Source organism: Bicyclus anynana, chromosome 7, assembly GCF_947172395.1.
Source record: "Bicyclus anynana chromosome 7, ilBicAnyn1.1, whole genome shotgun sequence".
NCBI lineage: Eukaryota > Metazoa > Arthropoda > Insecta > Lepidoptera > Nymphalidae > Bicyclus > Bicyclus anynana.
The window spans coordinates 10,172,845-10,200,598 of NC_069089.1; the positions used below are offsets into that span (position 1 = coordinate 10,172,845).

General features: G+C 35.3%; 3 protein-coding genes across 4 annotated transcripts; 2 read left to right on the forward strand and 1 right to left on the reverse strand.

The window, feature by feature from the left end:
* Positions 1-74: 74 nt before the first annotated feature.
* LOC112053306 (rab-like protein 3) lies at positions 75-11,968 on the reverse strand. Its single transcript, XM_024092693.2, has 6 exons — positions 11,818-11,968; positions 10,980-11,189; positions 4,923-5,068; positions 3,680-3,816; positions 2,719-2,773; positions 75-2,057 (listed from the first exon to the last, which is right to left on the reverse strand). Exons 1-6 carry the CDS (start codon positions 11,861-11,863, stop codon positions 1,914-1,916), a joined length of 738 nt encoding a protein of 245 aa, XP_023948461.1. The 5' UTR covers positions 11,864-11,968; the 3' UTR covers positions 75-1,913.
* Positions 10,724-27,340, forward strand: LOC112053305 (general transcription factor IIE subunit 1). 2 transcript variants are annotated; one of them, XM_052882345.1, is made up of 9 exons: positions 10,724-10,742; positions 17,924-18,052; positions 19,034-19,150; positions 19,247-19,425; positions 20,708-20,934; positions 22,081-22,279; positions 25,366-25,498; positions 26,227-26,334; positions 27,129-27,340. In XM_052882345.1, exons 2-9 carry the CDS (start codon positions 17,929-17,931, stop codon positions 27,302-27,304), a joined length of 1,263 nt encoding a protein of 420 aa, XP_052738305.1. In that variant the 5' UTR covers positions 10,724-10,742; positions 17,924-17,928; the 3' UTR covers positions 27,305-27,340. The 2 variants fall into 2 exon arrangements, with proteins under 2 accessions (XP_052738305.1, XP_023948460.1); XM_024092692.2 differs by lacking the exon at positions 10,724-10,742 and adding an exon at positions 11,681-11,869.
* LOC112053304 (tyrosine-protein kinase transmembrane receptor Ror2) lies at positions 13,267-16,670 on the forward strand. The gene has a single exon (XM_024092691.2). The coding sequence runs from the start codon at positions 13,457-13,459 to the stop codon at positions 15,371-15,373; it is 1,917 nt and encodes a 638-aa protein (XP_023948459.2). The 5' UTR covers positions 13,267-13,456; the 3' UTR covers positions 15,374-16,670.
* Positions 27,341-27,754: the final 414 nt, after the last annotated feature.

A 27,754-nucleotide genomic window follows, 5' to 3' on the forward strand; every position in this document is an offset into this window, starting at 1 on the left:
GGTCTAAAAGTTACTTTTATTTAATAACACAGAAGTAGAATCCACTTCAATATGTTCCAATAATAAATAATAGATATGGTTTGAAAATAATTTAATTTCTTTATTTTAATTTAACACTGCAACTTATTTAGTATTTAGTATGTTTAAATATAGGTATACACAAAGACTTCTATGCACTTCCATAACCAAATCTATTTATAAACTCACGATTTAAGACGTGCCTATAGGTACACGTAGAACATAGTTCGAAGATCCGGTTGACGTTAGGGTTCCAAGGTGATGGAATAGCGACCTCTCACCGGAAAACGCAGTGTTGGTCGATCTCTAGTAAACCGACGATATCAAATAGCCGCTGAATGCTGGCGGCCCGAGACCGTGATGTTTGGAAGTCCATAGAATTACAAGAGGCCTAAGTCCAACAGTGGACTTCCATCGGCTGCAAATGATAATGATTGTGGTTGTGAAACGTACTCTTACGGCATTCAGGTACACAAAGTAATAAGATATAATATTTTCCATTCAGCTCGTAAAAATTAGTTCTACCGGGTTGCAGCTAGTTGGCCGATTCAGTCAAGTGCATTGTTCTATGTACTGTTTACCAAACGAACAAATTAAAAATGAGGGTATATATCTCTAGTCATTACACACCGAATAATAATTATAATTAACTTCTTAAATAAATGCAAATAAGTTTCAATAATAAGCTTACAGCAATAAGATATAGTTATTATATGTATTTTGATTAACATTTTTTAAACAAACTACATGATTTAAAATAAATAAGTTATGAAATAACATGCGTTTTCATGCATTTCCAATTTGTTTGTAGGTACAGTACCTATACATCGAGTAGGGCTGTAGTATACATAGAGATATTTGATTACACACAATGGAATGCATTCAGAATTTATATTTGAATCGGGTATATCAGAAGCACTTTATTATACAGATAATATATATAACAAGGACAATTTTTCAAGAGAGATAAATAAATTAGAAATATGGTTATTTTGAAGTATAATTTTATAAGAGAAACTATAGAAATGTGTACTAATATAGTAATATATTGATAATATCTTGCATTTTTTTTAATGGGCGATAAGTATACCCGGTTTGAAGTGGACCATTAATTCCGATATTTTTATTTTTTATCAAACTGTCGTACTTTTGATGTTACATTAAGAATTACGTGGACTGGTAAGAATAAGTAATAATATTAATAAAAAAAAACAACTTTTCTTTTACTCCATATACATAGACATGGGATTTATACCTCAATTTACTTCAAAATAAAGTGGACCTAGTTACTACTGTTTTAAGTTCAATTTACTTTGAATAATAGGTAATGCCCATCCCCGGCCCAGACCTACCCTAGCCGCCCGGCAATTTACTTATATCTTAAAAATCATGGTAATTCTACTTTAATAATGGAATTATTACTTTATCAAAAAAAGTTTACTACAACGTTTTAAGACATTTTTATTCATCTTCAATTTGTCCACAACGGAGACAAACACAGATCGTTGAACTTTACGTATTGGTTTGTTTGTTAATTTTCTTGTTTGTTAAGCTAAATGGTAAACCTTTGGCTTGGAATAATTTATCTTCAAATGTTACTCCGCCGCTGTGGTACAACGGCAAACATTTTGCCCTAGAAAAGAGAGTTGTAAAAAAAAAAAATTCTTGAAGTAACATACCTTGATTGGGCCAATCATTTATTCAGATCCTTATTTCTACATCGTATTATCATCTTAAATTTTTATACGGGGGTATATCTGGGGTCCCTGGGCCGACGTTGTATTGCCGGTGGGCATTCCCCTTTGAAGTTTAAATCCTAATCCATGTTTATAAATAAGGCCGATGTTTTGGAATAACCGATTACATGTGTCAGCTTCTTAGCTGTCAGCTGTCAGCTAGTCCATGTGGTAGAACCTGGGGCTCAAGTACTGCGGGCGCTTGTTGGTGGAGACAGGCGTGGAGTCCAGCACGTAGGATGGAATGGCAGGCCTCTTGTCGGGGAACGGGCTCGCGCGCGAGTAGTAGCGGCGCTCTATTACCTGGAATAATCATTTATTAACTTACTTCCAAAAAGGAGGAGGTTTTATCTTCGGCTCTATGTATGTTTTTTTTTTATTTTGATATCTTATGGCACCTCTTGCACTATGTGGCCACGACCACGGCTATAGCTTGGCAAACTCGTTCGTAACATTCCTATGGTGTATGTAATTTTGTACATTAAATTTATTTACAAAATAACTATTAGGGGGTGATTAGTGATCGATACTGATGCCAAAAATGCAATCAGTAAAATTTTTGTCTGTCTGCCTGTATGTTCGTTATAGAAACAAAAAGTACTCGACGGATTTTAATTAAACTTGGTACGATTATTCTTCATACTCCTGGGCAGGTTAAAGTATACTTTTCATCACGCTACAATCAATAGGAGCAGAGCAGTGAAGGGAAATGTAGAGAAACGGGAGAAGTTACTCTATATTTTAAGCTTCCGTCGCGTAGTAGGGTAGGGTAGGGTAGAGTAAGGATAGGGTAGGGTTAGGGAAGCGGTTGGGTAGTGGTATGGTAAGGATAGGGTAGGGCAAGAGTAGGGTAGGGGTTGGGTAGGGTAGGGGTAGGGTAGGGGTAGTAGTAGGGTTTCACGCGGACGAAGTCGCGGGCGTCCGCCAGTCATTATAATTTTCTTGCAATATATTTTCTACTAACCTTGTCGAAGAATCTGGTCAATTTCACAGTATTGCTGTTCCCCGGAGCGAGTGATCTGAAAGTTAGAGTATTAAATTTTAATAAATCAATAGAAAAAAAACTACCGATAAGTATACTTTAGTAACAAGAATGTTACTATCGGTCGGTAGGATAGCAGAATATGTTACTCGTATGTACGGTCTGATACTTTTGGGCCCTATTGCTACAAACAAACATAAAAATCTTTCCTCTTTAGTAGTACTTATCTGTTTTTTAACTAAATTACTACTTACTAGCTATATTCAGCTAAATAATTAAAAAACTAGGGTATAAACAAGGATTTATACCCAAGGATTTCCTTTAGTAAGTACTTATACCCAACCCTTTCCGATCAATTTCTTGGCTAATTGTTTTTCACTGATTGCCGGGGATTAATTAGGGATGATGACAGTTTTTTAAATTGTATATAAATTAAGAGTATACTAATAGCAAAGCAATTTTGTAAAAGGAACAGGGTATCTGCGATAATTACTTTCGGAGCTACAGGGATTTAAAGGGTCAGATTTGCGGCGCTGCCGCGGATCCCTGGAAAAAGCTCCATACAAAATGGCACGATTTAGTGACGTCGTTGGCTCGCTGATCGTTAGGTTTGTATGGGCGTTCAAACAAAATTACTAATATCTTTGTTATTTGTGTGTCTATGTTTATAGTTAATTTATTGAAAAATGTCACATTTAATGTAAAGAAGCTAAAACTGTATGAATTTTCATCTAATTACGATAAAAAAAATTAATAGATTTTGAAATTTTATAATCTTATTTATTTTGCAAATATCCAGACAATCTTCGCTTTTTATGTATAAATCAGTTAACATTGACCTTATTTACCCGAATATATCATAAAAATCAATATATTCAAACCTAGTCATCATCCCCATTCAACTCAACAACAACAACGTAACATGGACAAGTTATTCGATTACCTCGCTTGATAACAGTTAACAAATATTTCATCTGCGCCACACTGTTCTGCTATGCTGCTGGCGAGCCTCCTGTATTGATTCTTTCTTTGGTTCTCCTCCGCTAAGTCATATTTGGTTCCAATGACGAGGATGGGTATCTAAAAATTATTTAATATGAAATAAATAAAAAATAATAATCATTATTTAATTTTTATAACTTAACTAGCAGACACACAGCAGGATTATACCTGCGTGGAACTCGATTGTGTAGAAATCATCAACATCATCGTCATCGTCGTCGTCGTCGTCATCAAATCGATTCAAAAATTTATTTAACACGAGGCGTAGAAAGGTATGTTTATTTATGGGTTTTCCATGCCTACCTCCTCAATATCCTATGAGGTAGGCATTAAAATAGAGCAGTGATAGCCCAGTGGATATGACCTCTGCCTCCGATTCCGGAGGGTGTGGGTTCGAATCCGGACCGGGCATGCACCTCCAACTTTTCAGTTGTGTGCATTTTAAGAAATTAAATATCACGTGTCTCAATCGGTGAAGGAAAACATCGTGAGGAAATCTGCACACCAGAGAATTATCTTCATTCTCTGCGTGTGTGAAGTCTGCCAATCCGCATTGGGCCAGCGTGGTGGACTATTGGCCTAACCCCTCTCATTCTGAGAGGAGACTCGAACTCAGCAGTGAGCCGAATATGGGTTGATGAGGAGGCATTAAAAATGGTCAATAGTCATCATTATTACCCTATTTTACTATTACAGTGCCTGACCTCAGCAGTTCCAATGTGGGTTGATAGCCTAGTAATACTATTGTTTAACTCTTGAAACTTCACTCACTCACTATCAAATGATAATGGTAGTAATTGGAGCCAACTGCTTAACATCCTCTCTGAGGCACGGGGGTATATCACCATAAACTTCCCAACACTGGGAAAAAGAATACCTTAGTATTTCAAAGCCTGACCCAGTAGACCCAGTAGAGCCGAAGCAGAGGTGACCCAAAGTCACATTGGCTAACAGAGGGCCTAGTGACAGTTTGATACTGTGGTCTGTGAAGATCACGTTAACGTAAACGCGAATTTCCAAGGAATTGAAACAGCGCCATCTAGTGGCACTACTGCACAACTGTTTTAATTCCATATAAAGTCGCGTTTACGTTAACGCGATAGTAACAGTATGAAAACTTTGAAAATTCCCACTGGACTGATGAGGCAGTTCTCACTGCTAGCAGTACTAAAACTATAACCTACCTTAGTAGAGCCTAGAAACTGTTCTGGATCCACATCTAAATGCTGATAATTTGGGTTTGTGCTGTCTTGATTGAGGATTTCGGACAACCATTTTTGTAAATTGCCTTGACTTTTCCTATTTGTCAAATCGTGTACCAGTATTATACCTGAAAACAATACACAAGCTTTATAATGAATACAACTTAATATTTAGTATAATCAGGCCAATCGCCAGCCAATTTTATCGCTTTCACATCACTTTCAAAACTTTGAGTGATGCTGCAATTTTTTTGAATATTTAATAATGTGTACTTCATTTATACACAGTACACACCATATTATTTAATCTGTTGGATTTAACCCAAATACCCAGATTAAACATTTGCAATTTGCTAAATACTAATTTAATATTTTGCAAATGTTATTTCTGATAATTATCAGGGTTTACTTATGTAGGTAAATGTGTAGAGAAAGATCCCTGCTCAGCATATTACCTACTGCATACTCCTATAGCAAAAATGAATTAACAAAAACAGAAAGAATACTTTTTGGGACAACCTGTTCAGGTAATGATCAATATGTTTTCCTACCTGCTAATGATTTTTTGTTTGTTTTTGTTATTTCTTTTTTAGTTTTTAATTTATAACAACCAATGCACAGGAAAACTAACTAGCTACTTCGTGATATTTATCAATAAATAAGTTTCGCTGCGTCTTAGGATATTGTTCGCGCAAAGGTAACGCTCTCTATCCCTCTCCTACTCCAACGCATCCAATAAGTACGTCTCTGTCCCGCATAATCCCCGTTATTCCTAAACGCCGCTGAAAACTAAGTTAATAGTCGCACGTAATCCTCCGCAACCTATAAACGCTTTATGCGCACGCGCCGCGACAATTCATCTGTTTTTATGTTACGCTTTTATACTACCAAAAAACTATGTGATAAAACTTGGCTGTGATTGTGAGTGCGAGTGAAGATAAGAAGCAGTTTTCCAGTAAGTCCTTCACCCCTCCTTTCCTAGCAAAGCCGAAACGCGAACATATTTTTGGTCACTTCGAGCCACGGATTGAACCTCCTTTTTTCGCTTTCTTTCGCATATGTTTATACGCAAAGGTCCTTCGAGCTTACGCTATTTAATTTTAATTCTACGCATTTTTATTAGGCAATTTCGCCACGCCATTTTTATTTCGCTGACGTGTTGCAATTATTTGAGTGTACCACTTTATTAATTCGCTTGATGAATCTATACGTGACTTATTTTATACATACGCTGTTATAAACGCATTATTAGCTTAAAATCACTGTCGATCTCAATAATCTATTAAGTTTTACGCATATTTTCTTTCGCATCAAAACCTACCCTCGTTTGTATTCGCATAGACGCTCATTCGCTTAATAGTTATTTCGCCTTTCCGCATATTACTCAGTAGGTACTTTAATTGAGTATACCTACGAATTTGTTTGTCCTTTACGCTTTTATATACAATATTATACGATTATACGATGCCTCCTCACACAACCGAATCGTTACCAGATGCGAGACACGAGATTTTAATTTTAGAGTCACAAGTTCGCGCATATTTCAAATATATGCAGTCAATTTATCATGATAGTACGAGTGCACAAGAAAATCCTAGATGTTTTTTGAGTAAAGCCGCCAACATAAGTAGTATACGCAAAGAATACATGAGTCTACTCAAACAATTAAATATTGCCCGTATGCAATTTGACGCAAATTTCGAACCGAACTTTCAATCGCTACTCGCATTTGAAGAACTATATTCAGCTGTTCAATACACGTACAATAAAGAACTAGCAAAAATAAATGATCGAATTCTATCTGATTCTACGCCTGTCGAAACGCAAAATCAGCAAATTATGCATATAGTTTCTGTGCCTAAAGAAATACCTACTTCTACACAAACCAACGCTTTCGTACCGTCAGAGGATTCAAAACATAAGTGCCCGCTTTGTAAACTTGATACGCATAACCATTTATACCACTGCTCAGAGTTCTTAAAGTTAGTTCCGCGAGATCGTTATAATTTAGTTAAATCGCTTAATGCATGTTTTTCGTGTTTGTCAATTTTTCACAAAAAAGGCTCGTGTAAAAGTATAAAATCATGTACGCACTGTAATTCTCAATCGCATCACACTTTATTGTGTTTTTCGCATAAACCATGCCGGGACGACACGTCTATTGGTAATAATAATCGTACGACAAGCCCTACGCAAAATACCATCGATGTAGCAAATCAAGAACCGCCCGCGGTATCTTTGTGTTCCGTACATGAAGATAAACAAGACGCTCGCACTGTTTTGCTTGGAACAGCTTCTATTCGCGCTTTAAATCCATTTGGAGAAGAATTTACTCTTAGATGTTTAGTTGATAACGCTTCGCAACATAATTTTATTACAAGTGAATGTGCTAACCGCTTAGCATTAGATATTAAAACGCAGAAATATCCAAGGAAAGTTAATGGGTTCAGTGGAACCACCAGTAACATAAGAGGTATTTCACACTTAACCATTTTTTCAAAATTCAATAATAACTCTTACGCACTCAACCCCTTGGTAATAGACAAGATAACGGATAATCTACCAACTTCGTATATTGATAAATCATTGCTTACTCATTTAACGAATGTTCCGCTAGCAGATAATAAGTTCCATATACCTAGTGGGATTGATATTATTTTAGGCGCTCAATTCTTCACTAAAATCCTTAGGCAAGGCCGAATTTTATCTAGTCCTGGACTGCCACACGCATTTGAAACTACCCTAGGCTTTATTCTAATGGGTGACGCACCTGTATCACAAAATTCTTATAAGCCAAAATCGCATCGCCTTCGTAATATCACTAATAATCGCTATAACTACACCCGCAGTTTCTCCAAGTTAGAAGAAAAACCGCTTCATAAAAATAAACCTATTAGTTCAAGAGAACCAGAAAAAGTATTTAATTTTACCACGCAACGCCAGACTCAAGGAAATTATTATGACAATTCATCCTTCAGGTCTGATCTCAAAAACACTACCTACAAACCTATTCACTTCTTTCATTAATACACGCATTTAAATATTTCTATTTCATTGATGCACGCATTTTCTATTTCATATTTATATCTCTTACGCTGAATGAAACGCTAAACTAATTTTAAATATTTACAAATACCGCGCTTAATCGCTTCTTATAATTTTTCCCACTAAAGATTAGGCTCATTTATGGGTTTTACTTAATTATCTACTAACTTATCGCAATTTTATAAAATTAATTATACGTAAAATTTAATATCCCGCATGTTTAGGTAAACATAAGAATTAAAAGTTATAGAAATTAAATTACAACGCGAAGTTAATTTACACTTGAACTATTTAAAAATACACTTTATAAAACTATTTATTTAGTATTGGCGGACGCTAATAAAGATTCATACTATTCGCACTAAGATACAGTATAGTTTATTAACTCTGTATTGAAAAAAAATTACGCCTGGTAAAATACCTAAACTTTACCGCTAGAATTTGCAACGATTGTTTGTCGTGCAGACAAAATATTATGTACATTATTGTGGGTATGTCGCAAATTATTTAATACGCTTCGTTGCTTCACGCATAACATTAAATCATGCTATAAAATAAAACTTAATTCACATTTTTTCTCGCCCCACAGTAATACTGAATTTTACAAAACATTAGCACGCTTATCTACTTGAAACAATTATGCCTAATTAGGTTACAAAATAGTTGTTTATTTTTACGGTCTTGGATAAGAAAAACCAACGCGGTCGTTTATCTTACACGAAAACCCGCTCAGCATCTTTTGTGGTTTAGCCAATTGCTTGTATTTCAACTTGCAATAAAATAGTTAATAAGATTCTACGCATTAGCTTTAGATAACTTACAAAAGTCTAAAGTATTCGCATTAAAATTAGAGGTATACTTTCTCTAATAAACACGCATATTTATTTTAACTTTAGATAACTTACAAAAGTCTAAAGTCTGTATTCGCATTAAAAATTAGGGTTATCTTTACTTTAAAAAACCACGCATATTTATTTATAAAACTTTAGTTAACTTGTCTAAAGTATTCGCATTCCTTAGGGTTATCATACTCTATACGCATATTTAATATTTATTAATAAACTTTAGGTAACTTATAAGAATCTAAAGTATTCGCATTAGTTAGGATTATATTAACCACCACGCATTTTTAATTTTAAGTTTCGCTTTTTCATAACCCTCGCAAAAGTTAATTATGACTTAGTTAGTTTAAACGCTTACAATTATTCGTTACAAACGCACGTCCAATTAAGTATATAGTTTTAGGTACTTAACAATTAACGCTGTATAAAGATACGTCGCTTACTCATAGAATAACACGCTCATCCAACTGGATGTAATATAGTTTAAGTATGTACTATTTGTAGGTACTTAAGAATTTCCGCTATGGTAAAAACAAAACGCTAACGTTAGTCTAAATATTTCACTATTTTATCGCTTAAATGCACTTATTATAGTCGCAAACTGTTTTTATTTAAAAACACTATTTATTACGCTCGCATTCATCAATACAAATTTTATTCGTTACACACATTACATAAAAACATCGCTATACTCGTAGGTACCTCATGTACCTAGTTGAAAGAATTCTATGAGCTGGTTGTCGCATAGGTACCTACCTACCACAACATAGAACTTCTTTCGATTCTAAACTCAATTTATTTGTTACCTCGCTTAAGTCATATTTCAAACTTACCATATGACCGTAATATTTATTGTATTATTATCACGCTAGTTCGCAATAATTTCGTTAAGTATATTTCGCAAATGTTTTATCTCGCCTACTCGAACAGTTGCGGGTACTCTCATATTTTATATTCTAACACGCTCCTGGCCTCATGGCAATTTGATACGTATTTCTAAAGCGCTTCGACATACTATCGATTGCAGTTAAATATCGGAGTTTCTTCGTCGCGCGTTCGGACAGTGAACGTGATAGATGTCGCTTATTATATTGAATCGCTTCGCAAATGTTTTAAACCACGCATTTAATTTACTTTTCATTGCGCGCTTGGATAAAAACTCATTATATGTTGTGCTAACATTTGGCGCAATGAATATGTGTATAATGTACTAGTTCGAGAGTGTCGAGATGAAAGAATTTTTTAAGTTTACGCTTTTCATTTCTCGCTAACATTAACTCCTTAAAACGTCATGCGAACATTTGGCACAACGGATTTGAATACATTGCTAGTTTGATACAAGCAAGATTGACGCACGCGACCGATACCAACCGGAACAGTTTGTTAATAATGCAGTTAACTATAATAGCTATTAGGTAATATTATTAAACTATTCATATAAGCATAGACATTCACGCAACGCTTTCGTTAAGATTATTAAGAAGTGGTATACTCAGATGATCTGTAATACGCTCACGCATCATTCCTACTCAGTACTAATTTTAATTGAGTTTATTTTTTTGTTTTAGTATTTCTTTTTTTTTATTATATACTCATTCGCTTCCTCTTTTGAAAGCTTTTCAAAGCTTTCAAAGCTGGGCAGTATGTTCGCGCAAAGGTAACGCTCTCTATCCCTCTCCTACTCCAACGCATCCAATAAGTACGTCTCTGTCCCGCATAATCCCCGTTATTCCTAAACGCCGCTGAAAACTAAGTTAATAGTCGCACGTAATCCTCCGCAACCTATAAACGCTTTATGCGCACGCGCCGCGACAATTCATCTGTTTTTATGTTACGCTTTTATACTACCAAAAAACTATGTGATAAAACTTGGCTGTGATTGTGAGTGCGAGTGAAGACAAGAAGCAGTTTTCCAGTAAGTCCTTCACCCCTCCTTCCCTAGCAAAGCCGAAACGCGAACAGATATAAGGATGCATATATAAGGGACACATACATTTTAAGATCTATTTACAAAATAAATATTATTTACTCCGAAAATATTCATTTTAGAACACATGTTCCTTGGACATATTTAATTAATTTTCCTTAAAGAATATAACCCTAGAGTTATGGGAAATACTCCCAACAACCTGTATAAAGAGATAAATCTTACCATGTGTGGGTTGATAGAACACATTTCTGGTGTTCCGATGGTTATTGGAGCCACCAACGTCCCACAACTCAACAAAGAATGTGTTCTGTGCTTGTGTCCCTTCCTTGTACCGGTGCAACTTGACCTCCACTGAGCACCCTACTGTCCATCCCGGGGATAGTAATGGCTTGTTGTGGGCGATGAGGTAGGTTAATGAAGTTTTGCCGACGCCTTCAATGAAATAAAATTATATTAGGTAATGATTTAAAAAAAAAACATTTTTTCTTTTTGAGAGTACTAATTTTAAGAATTCCATAAGTATGCCCCATTAATTAATAAGGTCGCTATCAAAACAGCTTCCTATGTCATAGAGGGAGGGTAGTTATATATTTTCGATATATCGCTGTTACTCAATACATCATCATTAGCAACCTATTTTCGGCTCACGCCCTCCGAATCAAAGCAGAGGTCATATATGCATGGCTCTTAATACAAATAGAAATAAATAATATTTTATCAATAATAATTAATAGAATACAAATAATTAATATAATATTGTTGTGTGTTAAATAATTAGTATTTTAAAGTGTCAGTACCTACCACTTCAAAACACCACAAAAAATTATCAAATTGATTTGATAAATATTTTCTATTCTTGTAGTTCTTTTAATTTCCCGCTCAAACGTGGAACCTGAATGTTGCCCAACCTGCCACTGACAGCGTATAAGACAACTGACAAGTGTCATGGCTCCAAACTTTGTTGGCAAATGTTAGTAACTGTATTAAATCACTAAATAATTTATTTTGTTTAGTACAAGTGAATAAAGTGACGTTTTAATGTAAATGACGTGCATCTTACCGGAATCACCGAGGACGACGACCTTTACTTTCTCAATAGCAGCCATTCACAGGTTATTATTCCAATCGCACTTTTTCTGTTTGCCTCAAAGTATTTATTTTGACAGAATGACATTTCTTTGCCGGATCATTACCAACATTCTATGATTGAAATGAAATAATGTTGCTATAATAAAATAATTCTGTTTTAAGTTTAGTATACATAATAATAAAATTGTATACCTGTTTTAAAGATTTTATTAATTATAAATACCAAAAGTAAATTTGATTTTGCTAAGATTCTAAAGTTCTTTATGTCATTTTAAGGATGATTCCGTAGTCAACAAGGAGCCATTATAGTAACGCCATGTTCGTCTGTCGACTGTCCGTCCGCCCATCCACGGCATAGGCTCAGAGACTTACTATATGGTGTGATAGCCCAGTGGATATGACCTATGCCTCCGATTCCGGAGGATGTGGGTTCGAACCCGGTCCGGGGCATGCACCTCCAACTTTTCAGTTGTGTGCATTTTAAGAAATTAAATATCACGTGTCTCTTGCGGTGAATGAAAAACATCGCGAGGAAACCTGCACAGCGGAGAATTTTCTTAATTCTCTGCGTGTGTGAAGTCTGCCAATCCGCATTGGGTTAGCGTGGTGGACTAATGGCCTAACCCCTCTCATTCTGAGAGGAAACTCGAGCTTCGCAGTGAACCCGAATATGGGTTGATAATGATGATGATGATGTTTATTGAGAAGGCCTTGGTTGCAGTGGCGAATTACTAAGGCTCAGTAAGCCCGGGCATAGTGCGGCCAGATGTTAGGGCAATTCCTGACAAAAAATAACGAAATTTCAATAATTTTCAATTTTATTACTATTTTCTTAAAACTTAAATATTCTATTCTAATGTACAATTATCCCCAAATTCTTGGAAAATATTACAAATTCTATTAATTTTGGCAAAAGGCGATAAACTAATCTTTTCAATAGACATTGCATTTATTGCAAATGCAATGCAATTGCTTAATACTATACGATAGGTGCTGAGAGTGCTTTTTAAAATGATCAGGTATAATTGTAACTGAAACGCTATTTAGACGGAGACAATCCATACCAACATTTTAACTTATACGATATATGAATATGATATTTCGTGAAGTAGCAGGAAGGAACGAGAAAGGGTTTTTAAGTATTTTGCAAAAAAGGACAGGAGAGTGAAGAGATGGAACTGTGTATGTATGACAGACTGTTCTGTTCTTTGAACACTCGGAAAATACGAGTCTCGGAAGTTACGAGCATCTTCGAATATGTATTATTATTATATGTGTCTTTGAAAAAAATGGATACTTTGCAAAATGATAACTTCCACTTTGATTTGTAGTACAAGATCGTCGTTGTATACAATTTACAAAGCCGGTTCCTGAAATACTCCTTTTCTTTGGGTAGCTGGCAACATTAAATTTTTTTTATATTTCGCTACAGTGCCACTACGGAATACGGTTAACTTTACCACTGAAAATTTTGCTAAAATCAATAATAAATAATGCTTCCGCCATTGTGTACTGAATATAATGTTTTCAGCGTTTTGTAAATAGCTTTAAATTTAAATGAAAATGCAATTTTATATTTTATACAACGAAAGACTAACTCTATTATAACAATGAACGGGTGTTGTAAATTTATTATAGTGCTTCTTTCAATTAAATCAGTGCATCTATATTGTGGTCCATACAATGGACAAATTTGTAAGCACTATTCAACTGGATTCGTGTGGTACAACCACACGGGAGGCCTTGAAAACGAAAAGATTACGACCGGACTATGGAAAGAAATGATATCCACCTTGAAGGAACCTTGTCGAAGCAAAGCTGAAAAACTACTCTGCGCCTATGCCTTCCCCAAGTGCATCGTTAAAGATAGTGAAGGTTATTTCGCATTGCCGCTGTGTTACGAAGACTGCATGGCTGTTAAAATGCAATTCTGTTACAACGACTGGATCGTTATTGAAGAACAGAAACGACGCGGCGTATTCTTTGAGTCTAGGGGACACTTTCGATTTCCAGAATGTAAGGACCTCCCGAAATTCTCCGGAAGAGGTTCTCAAGTGACTTGTAACAATGCAGGAATAATAGATATGGACTACAGTCAAGTGACAACAACATGCATCCGAGGAAACGGCAGGTATTACCAGGGAACTGTAAATGTAACTGAAACTGGTCTAGCTTGCCAGGCTTGGGAATCCCAGCATCCTCACCAACACACAAGACCTCCTTTAGTATTCCCTGAAGTTCAAAACGCAACTAATCACTGCAGGAATGCCGGTGGTGAGGAACGCAAACCCTGGTGTTACACCATGGACCCTAACGTGAGGTGGCAAACTTGTGACATACCTACATGTGCCAATTTTAGTGAAGAAATAGACAATATAAATGGACCAATGATTATGGAGAATTATTTTACACCTAGCTTTGTCTTATTGCTCTCAGTCGGAGGACTAGGATGTATTCTAGGTATAGCATCCATTGCCCTCTTGTGCCACTATTTTTTGAAAAATCACTATTCTCAATGTAATGTATCAAGCCGGAGAAATTTGCAAAATGTTGACATTGATTTGGATAAGCTACCAAGTAATTTGGCTTACCACACGACTGGTGCTCAACTTAACCCTAAGTTGGAAAAATTGGAGTTTCCTAGAAACAATATTATTTACATCCGCGACTTAGGTCAGGGTGCATTTGGAAGAGTTTTCCAAGCGAAAGCTCCTGGCTTAGTTCCTGAAGAAGAATTCACTTTGGTTGCTGTTAAAATGCTCAAGGATGAAGCTTCACATGATCTCCAACTAGACTTTGAAAGGGAAGCGTGCTTGTTAGCTGATTTTGATCACCCAAACATTGTCAAATTACTAGGTGTATGTGCTATAGGGCGCCCAATGTGCTTGTTATTTGAATATATGGGTAAAGGCGATCTTAATGAGTACTTGAGAGCAAGCAGCACTGCAACAAATTTTCCACCTGGTGTGGAAAATAGAGAGGACTTGAGACTCCTGGTCACTCCTCTCAATCACATGGATCTCCTGCACATTGCCAGGCAGATTGCTTCCGGTATGGTGTACCTCTCTGATAGAAAATTTGTGCACCGTGATTTAGCTACTAGAAACTGTCTTATTAATGATGACATGGTTGTTAAAATTGCTGATTTTGGATTGTCACATAAAATATATTTACAAGATTACTACAAAGGTGACGAGCATGACGCTATACCAGTAAGATGGATGCCCTTAGAGAGCATATTGTACAATAAATATACACTAGAATCAGATGTATGGGCATACGGTGTATGTCTTTGGGAAATATTTTCTTTTGCCTTACAACCATACTTTGGTATGACTCATGAAGAAGTAGTGAGATTCTTGAAAGACGGAAATGTTCTCGCCTGCCCTGACAATACACCTAGATGTGTTTATGATTTAATGAAACAATGCTGGAACCATCATCCCAGTGATCGTCCAAATTTTAGAGTTATATACCAAACATTGGATAATATACAAATGATACTGGAGAGAACTCATTCTAATTGATTTATTTTATTTTACTGAGATATATACAGTGATTGGACAAGAAAGAAATATTTTATCTACCATTATTATGATTGTATGCAAGATAATGTTTCTTGTCTCATCTTTAAATGTACATATATAAAGCCTTAGGTAGTTATTTCTTTAAAAGTATCCTGTACATGTAAATGTAATCTTTAAGTATTTATTGTGTGTGTTAATTTTACAGCAACTGATTCAAATAGTCAGGATGTCTGATGATTGTTTGTGTTCCATATGACTTTTCTTAGAACATGACACAAATTCATAGAATTTAGTTTCCTAATATACTTTGCACAGTAAGTTTGATAAGACTTGTTGCTCACATATCTCTCAACCATTATAGATTGCTTATCTATGTTACGGTTAAATTGTAAAATACGTATTTGACTGACATATGTGTTTCATTCCTAACTCTATGGACACAGAACAGTCTGCTGTAAGGCCGACCAATCAGGGGCAAGTTCGGACAGTTGATGTTCTAAGATTGCAATTTAAAGGTTTCACTTCCGATAGATTATAATATACCAAAAAATAACACATTAAATTGTAATCAGTATTTTCAGTTCACAATATGACGGTAGATTATAATATCATGAGTGACATTATAAACTAATGTATTTTACAATCTAACGGTGACATTTATATTGATTTTAGATTTCTTACTATTTCATTAATCAGCATTATCAATATAACAAGACTGATTTTGGTTACTATTGTTTTCATATAGATTAGGTATAATAATGTTTACTTTGTGTAACTATTTTATGTTAAACATCTGTCTTGTATTTTATTGTAGTAATGTGCAGTTATAAATTCTATCTACCACTACTTATAATTTTTTTTTTTGCCACAAGTTTGCCAATTTAAATTAGTTTTATGAAAGCGATTCAATATAGTGGTATAATTAAATACCTGTATGTATAGAACACATTATTTTTCATAGCCCTTAATCTAATTGATTAATTATATTTGTAGAAATTTTACCAAAAATTTGCTTTCAGTAAGCATGAGTGTCAAATAGAATATTTTATAATTTAATTTTGCAAGAATGCCATCCAATAGACCAACGATAATGTATGATTTTCTTTATTGGGTGCATAAATATTGGATTGTTCTCACTGCCAAGTATTAATTGTACTTATTTATATTTATAAGAATGTAATTTTTTTTTAAAATAATTATCTTACAATTTTGTATTTTTATGAGACAATTTTACATTTAATTTATTAAGTTATGTTAATATTTGTCGTTAAGAATAAATGATTCGATTTTTAATAAATATAGTATTCTTTTAAAACACCTACATGACCATTTATACTAAATTATCAAAGTACCTATTCTTTAAATTCTAAATCTTTCATCTATAATTTTGAATCATATTATTACTTACTGTAAAGGTCTTATTTGAAATCTCTTTCTAAACTACAAATGATGAAAGATGAATTGAATTGCTGTTGAAACAGTGAAGCCATTGATAAAAATGTTTACGTACCCGTCACTGAGATCTATTACCCTTAAACAAACCCCTGAAGTGATAGGTCTACACTTCATAGTCGTGCGTTGCTGTAGATTCGTTTTACGTACATATATACGTAACAATAGTTATGTATATTAAAGACTAAGACAGCGATGGCCAGACCTTCCTCTTTTTATAAAACCTGAAAGTTATGTTATTAATATGGAAAATAGTGTGATGCGGGAAGTAAAAAGTATCGAAATTCGTTAATAAATAACGAATTTATAAGGTACTAATTAATCTGAAATTCGCGTCGAATCGAGAACCTTCCATTTTTGAAGTCGGTTAAAAAGTGATTAAATATGGGTGATTGATCTTTCTGATCTCACCAAGAAAAGGTGCAAAATTTTCAAATATGTCCGACTTCAAAGACTTATTTAAGTTATTTTGATTTTAATAAAAAATTACTAAACCGATTTTCATGAAAATAAAATGGGACCAAGTATACTCTTTCAAACAAAAAAAAAATTCGAAATTAGTTAATAAATGATCATGAGGTAACAAACATAAAAAAAATAAATAAAAAAAACATACGTGTAGAATTGATAACCTCCTTTTTTTGAAGTCGATTAATAAGATAGATTTAATCAATAAAAATACGTTAAACGTATTCCCGATTACGTTAAAAGTATTCCCGATTTTTTGAAAATAAATCGAATATAACATTGATCACTACATATTTTTAATTCGGCAGTATTATATGTCTCGCAGGGACCACGGGGAATAAACCATTTGAGCATATTCAAGGCAAGAGTTTAAAGGCATAAATTCTAGGCAAGCGCGCTTCACCTTGGACCTCATAATTGTTTTCCATCACTATCAGGCATAATTGTAGTCAAGAGCATGCCAGTCGCTGTAATAGTTTCGGAGAACTTCATAAAGTTAGGTACTGCGACGGACTGACACAGAGAGTGGTTTTATAAGCGTTCCTCTTTTGTATTCGGATGTACGGAACCCCAAATAAATGATACCATATATTTACGTTTACCTACTACCTACTATAATACTAATTCCAGGTATTATGACCGAGGAACGACTAGTGACTGAAGTGCCCAGTAGTTTGAAACAGCTCGCTCGGCTCGTCGTGCGAGGCTTCTACACCATAGAAGATGCCTTGATAGTTGACATGTTGGTCAGAAATCCTTGTAAGTTAAATTGCCTACTAAACCTTATTATTAGGTAGGTAGGTATCTACTTCCCTACTTAACTAAATATCACGTGTCTCAAACGGTGAAGGAAAAGCATCGTGAGGAAACCTGCCTACCTGAGAATTTTCTTATTTCTCTACGTGTGTGCAGTCTGCCATACCACATTGGACCAGCGTGATGGACTATTAGCCTAACCTCTCTCATTCTGAGAGAAGACTCGTTGTCAACATTGAGCCGAATATTCGGCTAATGTTTAATGATGATAATGTTTTTCGTTGTCCAATGAATTCGCCACGCACGGGCTTCAAATACTGTAGTTACGCCACTAGTCAACTTACCTACATAAATCTACATCCAGAGGTAAATGTACTTCAGAGAATAGTATCAACTATCAACCTTACGGCGATATGCAGCAATTATTACTTACTATGGGGAAAGCTGACTTGATAATTAGATATTTCTTTATGCACGTTTTCACTCGGTCTTCGTTTACGCTTCAGAGAGAACACCCATTCCGAGCCATAAAATACAAGTTTATTACTTTCTTAGATGACTACTGCCGGTCGTGAGTACATGTATACTTGTACTTACGACTTAGGCACATCTATATAAACTAACATGATTGTTTGTTCATCTATTTGTTACAATTTAACTCGAAAATCAATTTTAAAGGTAATTTTTGAAAATATTTCACCTTTAGAAAGCTATACCTACGTGCCTTATAAATTCTAAATGTGTTAAAAAAAAGTTTAATTCCCCTAGCAAAAGTTTACCTACCTACATAATTTTTTTTCCGAGATCATTTTAAAGAATTAGTTAATAGGTAGTTTTATATAGGTTAACCTATATAAAAACTGGGTTTTTTACACCTAATTGATAACCCCAGTTATGTAAGTACCTACCTTGTAGGTAGGTAGGTATAATACATATTAGGTAGGTAAGTATACAAAGTCTACAAAAAGTATTCCTTGATTTCAGGTATGAAGGAAGATGATATTTGTGAACTCCTGAAATTTGAACGAAAAATGTTGAGAGCTAGAATAGCTACTTTGAAAAATGATAAATTTATTCAAGTGCGTCTCAAAATGGAAACTGGTAAGAAAATGTTACATACCTAAGTATAATTTTCGTTTCGAGTTATCTTGTTAGTGTACCTTGAGATTTCTTAAATGTATTTTCATATAATTCAAGGTGCGGACGGCAAAGCACAAAAGGTGAACTACTATTTCATAAACTACAAAACGTTCGTGAACGTGGTAAAGTACAAACTGGACCTGATGCGCAAACGCATGGAGACGGAGGAGCGCGACGCCACCAGTCGCGCCAGCTTCAAGTGTCCGGCCTGTGGGAAAACGTTTACTGATCTTGAGGTAATTTAATCACATGCCTAACCAGCAATATTAAAAAAGAATTGTCCAGGGTTGCCGTTATCACTTTTTCATTGCAACATTAATGTTTTCGACCGACTTTTCGGTCACGGCGGCTAATCTCATGGCGGGATTAACCATGTACGCAGGAGATATTATAGTGCACAAGTGTATGCGCAAGCACAGATGCACTCTTTCTTCCCTCACTCTCGAAATCCGATGGGACGGCAGATCGACACGACCGGTGAGAGATCAGGCGCAGGACCGACGGCTTTACGTGCTCTCCGAGGCACGGAGGTGTACTAACACCGCCAACTTTCCAACTCCAGGCTGCTATTAAGATTTTCCTTTTTTTTTGTTTTGTAGGCCTGACCTGAATCTTGTACTTCATAATCCGTAGCTGAACCAGCTAACCACTGGTTAGCTGGTTCAGCTGACCAATCAGGGTTATGACCAATGAGGGACCAATGAGGCAGTCATTGCAACATTATTAGTGACGTAACTTAGTATACCATCTGAGGCCGACGGTAAATTCATTGGACGGAGCTTCAGAAAAATTTTCTTGTATGTTTTTTTAATGTTAAATTACTTCTGAGCTCAAAGCCTCGCAGATTTGTAGCCCCTTGTAGCTGTGGCCCCGTGGCATTTTGCCAGCCCTGTTAAGCAACTGAACGTTACCTATAGTATCAAGTATGCTAGTAAAAGAAATTGGTTCTATTCATTTTCCGCCACGTGGAGCAGCTTTTTTTCTGGTATCGTTCTACCTACCAGTACCACCACGATCTCGACTGCAACCAACCAGCGACTCCATCGCCTCCTTGGTGATGAAGAAGCCGCTGTTCCGCGCGAGTCAGTATTCCAGCAGCATTGGACTTGGGAATAGTTTCTTCATCTCCAAGCTAAATGGCTCGCCCAATATAGCTCAACAAGTATGTCGGTAACTTCTTCCACGAATATCGTCATTTCTGATTCGATTTCTGAGCGAAGATAATTCGATTTTTTGCGAGGCATAAACCTATTTAACGAACATTTCTCAGATCCATATGTCATCACTGGCAACACGCACATTACGATGTCTTCTTGATGTTGATTCGTAAAGGCGTTAATAATGTGGGCATTATTTTCAGGAACAGTATTTTCCACGAATACAATACCTACCATATATCACTCTTCTTAATATTTTTATGTCCGATTCAGATTCCGATCCAATATAGATCACTTCTAGATTTCATTGTCTCCTATCACGAGCTTTAGTTATTTTTTCTCAACAAACATTTTTTTTCAGGCTGATCAGCTATACGATATGATGACACAAGAGTTCAGATGCACTTTCTGTAGTGAAGTAGTTGAGGAGGATCAGTCAGCTCTCCCGAAGAAAGACTCGAGGCTCCTGCTAGCGAAGTTCAACGAGCAACTGGAGACACTCTACATACTGCTGAGGGAGGTTGAAGGCATCAAGTTGGCACCGGAAATATTGGAACCTGAACCTGTGGACATCAACACAATCCGAGGGTATGTGTCTATGAATTTATTTAACTGCAACTCCTAAATTGTGTTGTCTGCGGCTTCTTTACTATCGGGATGAATATTTTGCATTATGCTGTTTTGAACATTTTGCGTATACTTCTACCCGTCCGTAACCCGTATGCCGAGACGTGTTTTTCGCGCGTATCTTGTATGTATGTATGTATGTAATATTCTTTATTACCTCATATTCATATCTTCCAAACTACTGAACGGATTTACATAATTAGGATATCGTTAGATTTGTCTCAATAACGCAAGTGTTCTTAGATAGGTCAAACTAAAATAAAGTAACAAGACGACTGTGAGACGCTATAGACTCGAGGTGAAAAAAAAATATTTTTTTTCTTATGTTGCAATATGGGTATCAAATTCAAGAACTTTTTATGAGGATTCTAAAATGGTATATCATGGCCATGTTACAAAAAAACTACAATTAGAAAAACTTTATTTATTAGTTGTTTATACAAAATACGCGAGGCGGATGACGGCGGTGAAGTGAAGTGAAGTTATAAAATAGACTAAATTAAATATATTGATTATAAAAATCGGCTAAGTGCGAGTCGGATTCGCCCACCGAGCGTTCCGTAGAATTTTTTGAATATTTGCTTAACCTCGGTTGGACGTATAAATTATCGTACTTTCTAATTAACGTAATTAGTAAATCGGAAATTAACCATCTATCGTAACTAAAAAGTGTGAAATAAATAAATTAATTGAACAAATAAAAAACCCGACTGCATAAAGTTTATAAAACTGAAAAGAAAAAAAAACAAGCTCAGTCCAGAAGTGTAGAAAGAAATTAAGAAACAGTCGGGACCTTAGATATTGGATAGAACGATTTTCTTCTACATTATTTAATAGGTCCCGACTGTTTTCTAACTGCTTTCTACACTTTTGGACTGAGCTTGTTTTTTTTTTCAGTTTTATAAACTTTATGCAGTCGGGTTTTTTATTCGTTTAATTAATTTATTGATTGGCTTTTTGCATCCAATCAATGCCAGCCACCTTACGGACGTCGTTGCTCCACTTAGGGCGCCTCACACTCCTCATACCGAGAAATGGAAATTGTGGACCAGCTAGCCAATATACAGCTAGATCAATATAAATTAACATTTTGTAAAACCATTTCAGCTTAACATCAAAGCAGCCGTTGAACAGGCCACCAGGCGACCAATGGTCGGGCGAGGCCACGCGCAACCAGGGTCTGGCCGTCGAGGAGACCAGAGTGGACGTCACCATCGGCGACTCCGACAACGCCACCGACGCCTCCATGCTGCGCAAGGAACGGCCAGTATGGATGGTGGAGAGTACAATCGTCAACAACGATCAGGTTTGTTACTGCGCAAAGCTTTAGGATAGTATATTTATTCATTGGTAAAAAAAATTGTCAATAGGCTTGCGTTAAATGATGGTTGATATCTTGATACATTTCACGAAAATAATCCAACCTCAGCATGAGATAGTGATATTCGCGGAAAATAAATAAAGAAGCAGAATGCGCAGTATCTCTCAGTTAATATTATGGTCTACTTTTAAAATTTATTGTCTAGATCATATAATTACTCAGTATAAAGATAGTATATAGGCATCACTGGTAACTTTTAAGGTGGCAGGTCTGATCAAATGCCACGGGCTCGAATGGGTCAGCCCGTTGGGCCGATTCGCCACGGCCCACGGGCATCAAATTGTATACTTGTATAGTTACGTCACTGACAACATATCTATACTTGAAATTTTCTTAGATGACAATTTTAAACAACAATAATGGCTGACTATGAACCAAAGACAATCAGTAGGGTTGAGAAGTTAACCGCGGGCATCGTAACGATATCAAGTAGGTATCGTTATATCTGAAATAACTAAACTAAAATATCCGTTACTATACGTCATCTTAAAAACGAATACGTTCCATATTCGTTTCGTTTTCCAACTTTTCAGTTGTGTGCATTTTAGGAAATTAAATATCATTTTAAGAATATATACACCAAGTGAATCATGAAATACATGAAAATGTTGGATATAGTAATAATAATAATAATAATATAGCCTTTATTTCCAAGTACATAAATTACAAAAATTTTACAGTTTACATTTTTAAAAATTACAAAAGATACAAAAGTTACAAAAGTTAAAAAACATTAACATTTCATTTCATTTTGTTGGATATAGTAGCGACATTATTTTCGCATACGAATATTTTTGAAATAAAGTCAGTGGCAATTTATAATGGGAATTTTTAATTTTTAAATTGTTGAAGAAAACAATTGAGAAAAACAAAAAAGCGACAAAAATATTTTTCTATTGAATTAAAGATTATTATTTCTTTCTTTTTTTACCTTGGTTATACACCACTAGTCCAAATGACTATGTAGAACATAATTGGAATTAATGTACACTTACTGTCTGTCTCTAATTATAATTCGTAACATTTTTCTAGCTCTAGAACCTACTAAATTTATTACCGCATAATGTCATATATTCAAAAACCTTTGTACTAAAGTTTCGGCCCCTTGTACATCACTATCTCTCAAACTTCTTTATATAATATCCTAATAACTCTGACTATCACGATTTACGTATACCAGAAAAATAAAAATCTCACCATGTTGCGAAACAAAAGTAATAAATTTTTTTCCATTAGTATTTCAAATCTTTTATTTAATTTTCTGATCCAGCAATCATAATATTCAAGTCGTATTTGTGTATTGTTTTCTTTATTCTTAATTTAAAAATTTTGCAAGTGGTTGAAGAATCGGTTTATCGGTTTTTTAATAATTTTTGATCGTGCTATATAATTACAAACATTCGGGAGCACTCGCGCCGCGATCGGTTAAGCTCGGTTTAGGATGAGTTAACTGCGAGCAAAAAGTGCCACATTGTCGCTTCCATGCTCACAGTGAGGTCGTGTCAATGTTTGTTCCATATCATCATTACTTATTTGTTTCGTTTGCAATTGTTAGTCTTGTTATTTATTTGTTGTTTGGTTGTTATATTATTGTTGATTGCTGAGTAGTGTATGACTAACAATAATATAACTAACCGAAAATTCCGACATTCAGATGGGTGGATTTTAGGTTGAATTTCATATGGATTGATTTATTTATTAGGTATATTAAAAATATTATGAAAAAATACAACCGACTTCAAAATGTTAACGTACCCACGAAACTAAAAAGGGAAAGATAACATTATTATATTTTCTACTTATTGATCATTTTGAAGTCGCTGCCAAGCCCGTCTGATGTTGACTTAAGTCGTTACTGAAAAAAACACATGACAGACAAAAATAATGTCTGAGAAACAAAAATCTTTACGATAGGGTACACCTTGAATTAATAGATTGAATACACTGGCTTGGCAGAAAATATAATGATATTATTTTTCCCTTTTTTAATTTCGTGGGTACGTTAATATTTTGAAGTCGGTTGTATATATTTTTTTTAAATTATTATTTGTTTTTTCTCAATTGGGTCCTTCAACTATTTTAAAATTAAAAATCTCCATTTAAAATTGCCACTGACTTTATGAAAAAATATTCGTATGCGGAAATAATGTCGCTGCTATGTCCAACGTTTTCATGTATGTAGATTTACTTCTTCTCCATGGAGTATAATATATTCTTTGGTGCTGTGTAAATAAAGATACACATTTATTTTATTTATAAGCCACAAAGGACACAAATATTAAAATTAAAAAATATGTACATAATTATCGATAAGTTATAATTTCATGTATCTTTCTCGTCTCTTCAATTCATAGACAATCTAGCATTACGAAATGTCAAATTCGCAACATTTTCGTTAATCTGTAGAAATAAAACTTGTTGTGATTTCGTTTTTAGTGAAATAAATGTGATATAATAGTTAATTACAAGCAGTTTTTATGTAATTCGCGGTGTGCGCGTTAAATGAAGTGATGTGTATATAAATGATTTAGTTTAAACGGACGGTTTGTGAGAAATATGTGAATGTCGTGACGACGGATCTTTGTTTACCTTTTTTGCCATGTAAGGAAAAAAATACTATAGTAAATTATGTTATTACCGAACGTATGATTGACTCAGACCAATTATTATATAGGACCTGCCTCGCTAGACGTTACTTTTCTGTCAAAGTATATGATCAACGATCTAATGCGATTATAAAAACTGTCTCTATAGAATCGATGTTAAATAGTTGTAATCGTGTTCGTCGGTTAAAAAGCTCCGTAAAAATACCTTTTTGTGTAATTGAAATGTGTAAAAAACGGACAATAACTTCTGGTTTATTATAAGATACATACCAAATCTACGCTAGTTTTCCTCAGAAAATGACAGACATTTTTGTTCGTGAATATGAGTGCAATACAGGTCCTTCTATAATTGGTCTGAGATGATTGAGCTACTTTTTAAAAACGGATATCATAACGTTTTCGCAGAGCGACAGTGTGCATTCCACGGACGCGGCGCTGGAGAAGGCGGCCAGCAATGCGGCCGGCAGCAAGGCGGCGGGCAAGGAGAAGAACGACGACATCATGTCTGTGTTGCTGGCGCATGAGAAACAGAACACTGGTCAGCACAAACATATATACTATCTATCTATACTTATAATAAAACTGGCCGAATTCTATACATTTATTCGCAATTTGAGATTTTACTTATACCATTTGTAACAACAATCGTTACCGTGGCATAGAGTACTACTAGCGCCATCTAGAATCTATACTTATTATACGAATTCTGTACATTCTGTACATTGAAAATATTTTCAAAATTTTTGTTGGGGGCATTATATATAATCGATACTGTAGCAAAAAAAAATTTTTTTTTTTATTATTTGTCTGTCTGTCTGTCTGTGTGTCCGTGTTTTTTTGTTATTCGGGCATCACGTTGATACTACTGAATGAGTTCAAATGAAACTTGGCACGGTTTAAGAACATAATACGGATTATAGGATACTTTTTATTGCGAAAATAAAATAAGAAGGAGGTGAAATAGGGGTTGAAAGTTTGTATAGAAAGTCCTTCATGTTTAGAGTTACAGTTTTAAAAATTTGTTCATAAATCATAAAAACAAATACGAAATATAATGAGATTCAATTTCGAGAACTCAAACTCTGAAGTGGTGACATAGGGCTTGAAAGTTTACATTGATTTTCACGCGGTCTAGTTAATATTATAAATCGGATGGGTTTGTTGGTATGGTTATTTCTGGAACTACCTGTCTGAAAAAACTTCATCACACTGACGTTGTCTTTGCCGGTCCATAATTATTCATGTTCCTGTTTATATGAATTTTAGGTAACAATGCAGCTAGTGCTCTGAAGGGCGCTGAACCAGACAGTTCTGATTCCAGCGACAATGAATCTAAAGATCCGTATAAACTCAAAGATGAACTGGCTGCCGTTGGTGAGTATTTTGATATTTGATAAATAGTATATTGTATAATGTATTGATTTAATTTAGATTAAAAAATTGTAAACTGACACAAACAGAAAGTATAAAATTAGAAACCAAAGGCCCATTAAAAAAGAAATACTTGCATCGTAGGTTTACGAAACTACGATGCAAGTGAAAATATTGCGAAATAGTGATCTATCAACGCACAGCCCTAACTACTGGACGGATTGGGTTGAAATTTGGCATGCAGGTAGATGTTGACGCATCCACTAAGAAAGGATTTTGATTAATTCTACCTCCAAGGTGATAAAATAGGGGTTGAAAGTTTGTACGGAACGTTTTTCATTTTTAGAGTTGGTATTTCCGAACTGAATTTATAATACGTAATATGTTTTATCTATTTCCGAACGATGGTTGGCCGTCTCGTTCTGGCAACCCCTTGGTCACCCTCACTCTACAAAAGATGGCGAATTAAAACACATCATGTAAAAGTGCTCTTCGAGTTCTATTTAAAAATCAGCATACATAATGAACCAGTTACCTTAAAACATTCAATATCAATCTAAATAAGTGAAGTAAAGATGAAATCTACATCAACAGTTTTAAAAATATGTTCATAAGTCATGAAAAAATAAGATATACAACGTGATTCAAGAATTCAACCCCTAAAGTGGTGAATTAAGGGTTGAAAGTTTGCATTAACTTCTACGCGGGTGAAATCGCTGGCGTCCGCTAGTATAAGTATAAGGTTACCCACCTTATACTATAAAATAAAAAAAATAATTTAAAATCTGAATTTCCAGCTGAAATGGAAAGCGAGGACTCCGAGGTGGAAGACAATGCTCCGACGGTGCTGGTGAACGGCAAGCCTGTGGCCCTGACGAGTGTGGACGATGACGTCATCGCACTCATGTCCCCCACGGAGAAGGAGACCTACATACAAGTGTATCAAGAGTACTACAGCCATATGTACGACTAGTAGCTTTAAGAATTAACAATAAATGTTTCTGACTAATCAATTTGTTTGTCTTCCATAATTTATTTTTCATCTTCATCATCATATCAGCCGATGGACGTCCACTGCAGGACATAGGCCTTTTGTAGGAACTTCCAAACATCACGATACTGAGCTACCTGCATCCAGCAAATCCCTAGCACAACGTGTCGCGAAGCTGAAGTGGCAATTGGCGGGGCACATGGTTCGAAAAGCCGTTGGATGTTGAGGTCCCAAGGTGCTGGAATGGCGACCCTGCACTAGAAATCGCAGTTTTGGCCGACCCCTCACCAGGTGGACTGACAACATCAAGTAGCAAATATTCGCTGGATGCAGGCGGCTCAGGATCGTGATGTTTGGAAGTCCCCACAAAAGGCCTATGCCCTGCAGTGGACGTACATCGGCTGATATGATGACGATGATGATTATTAGTAT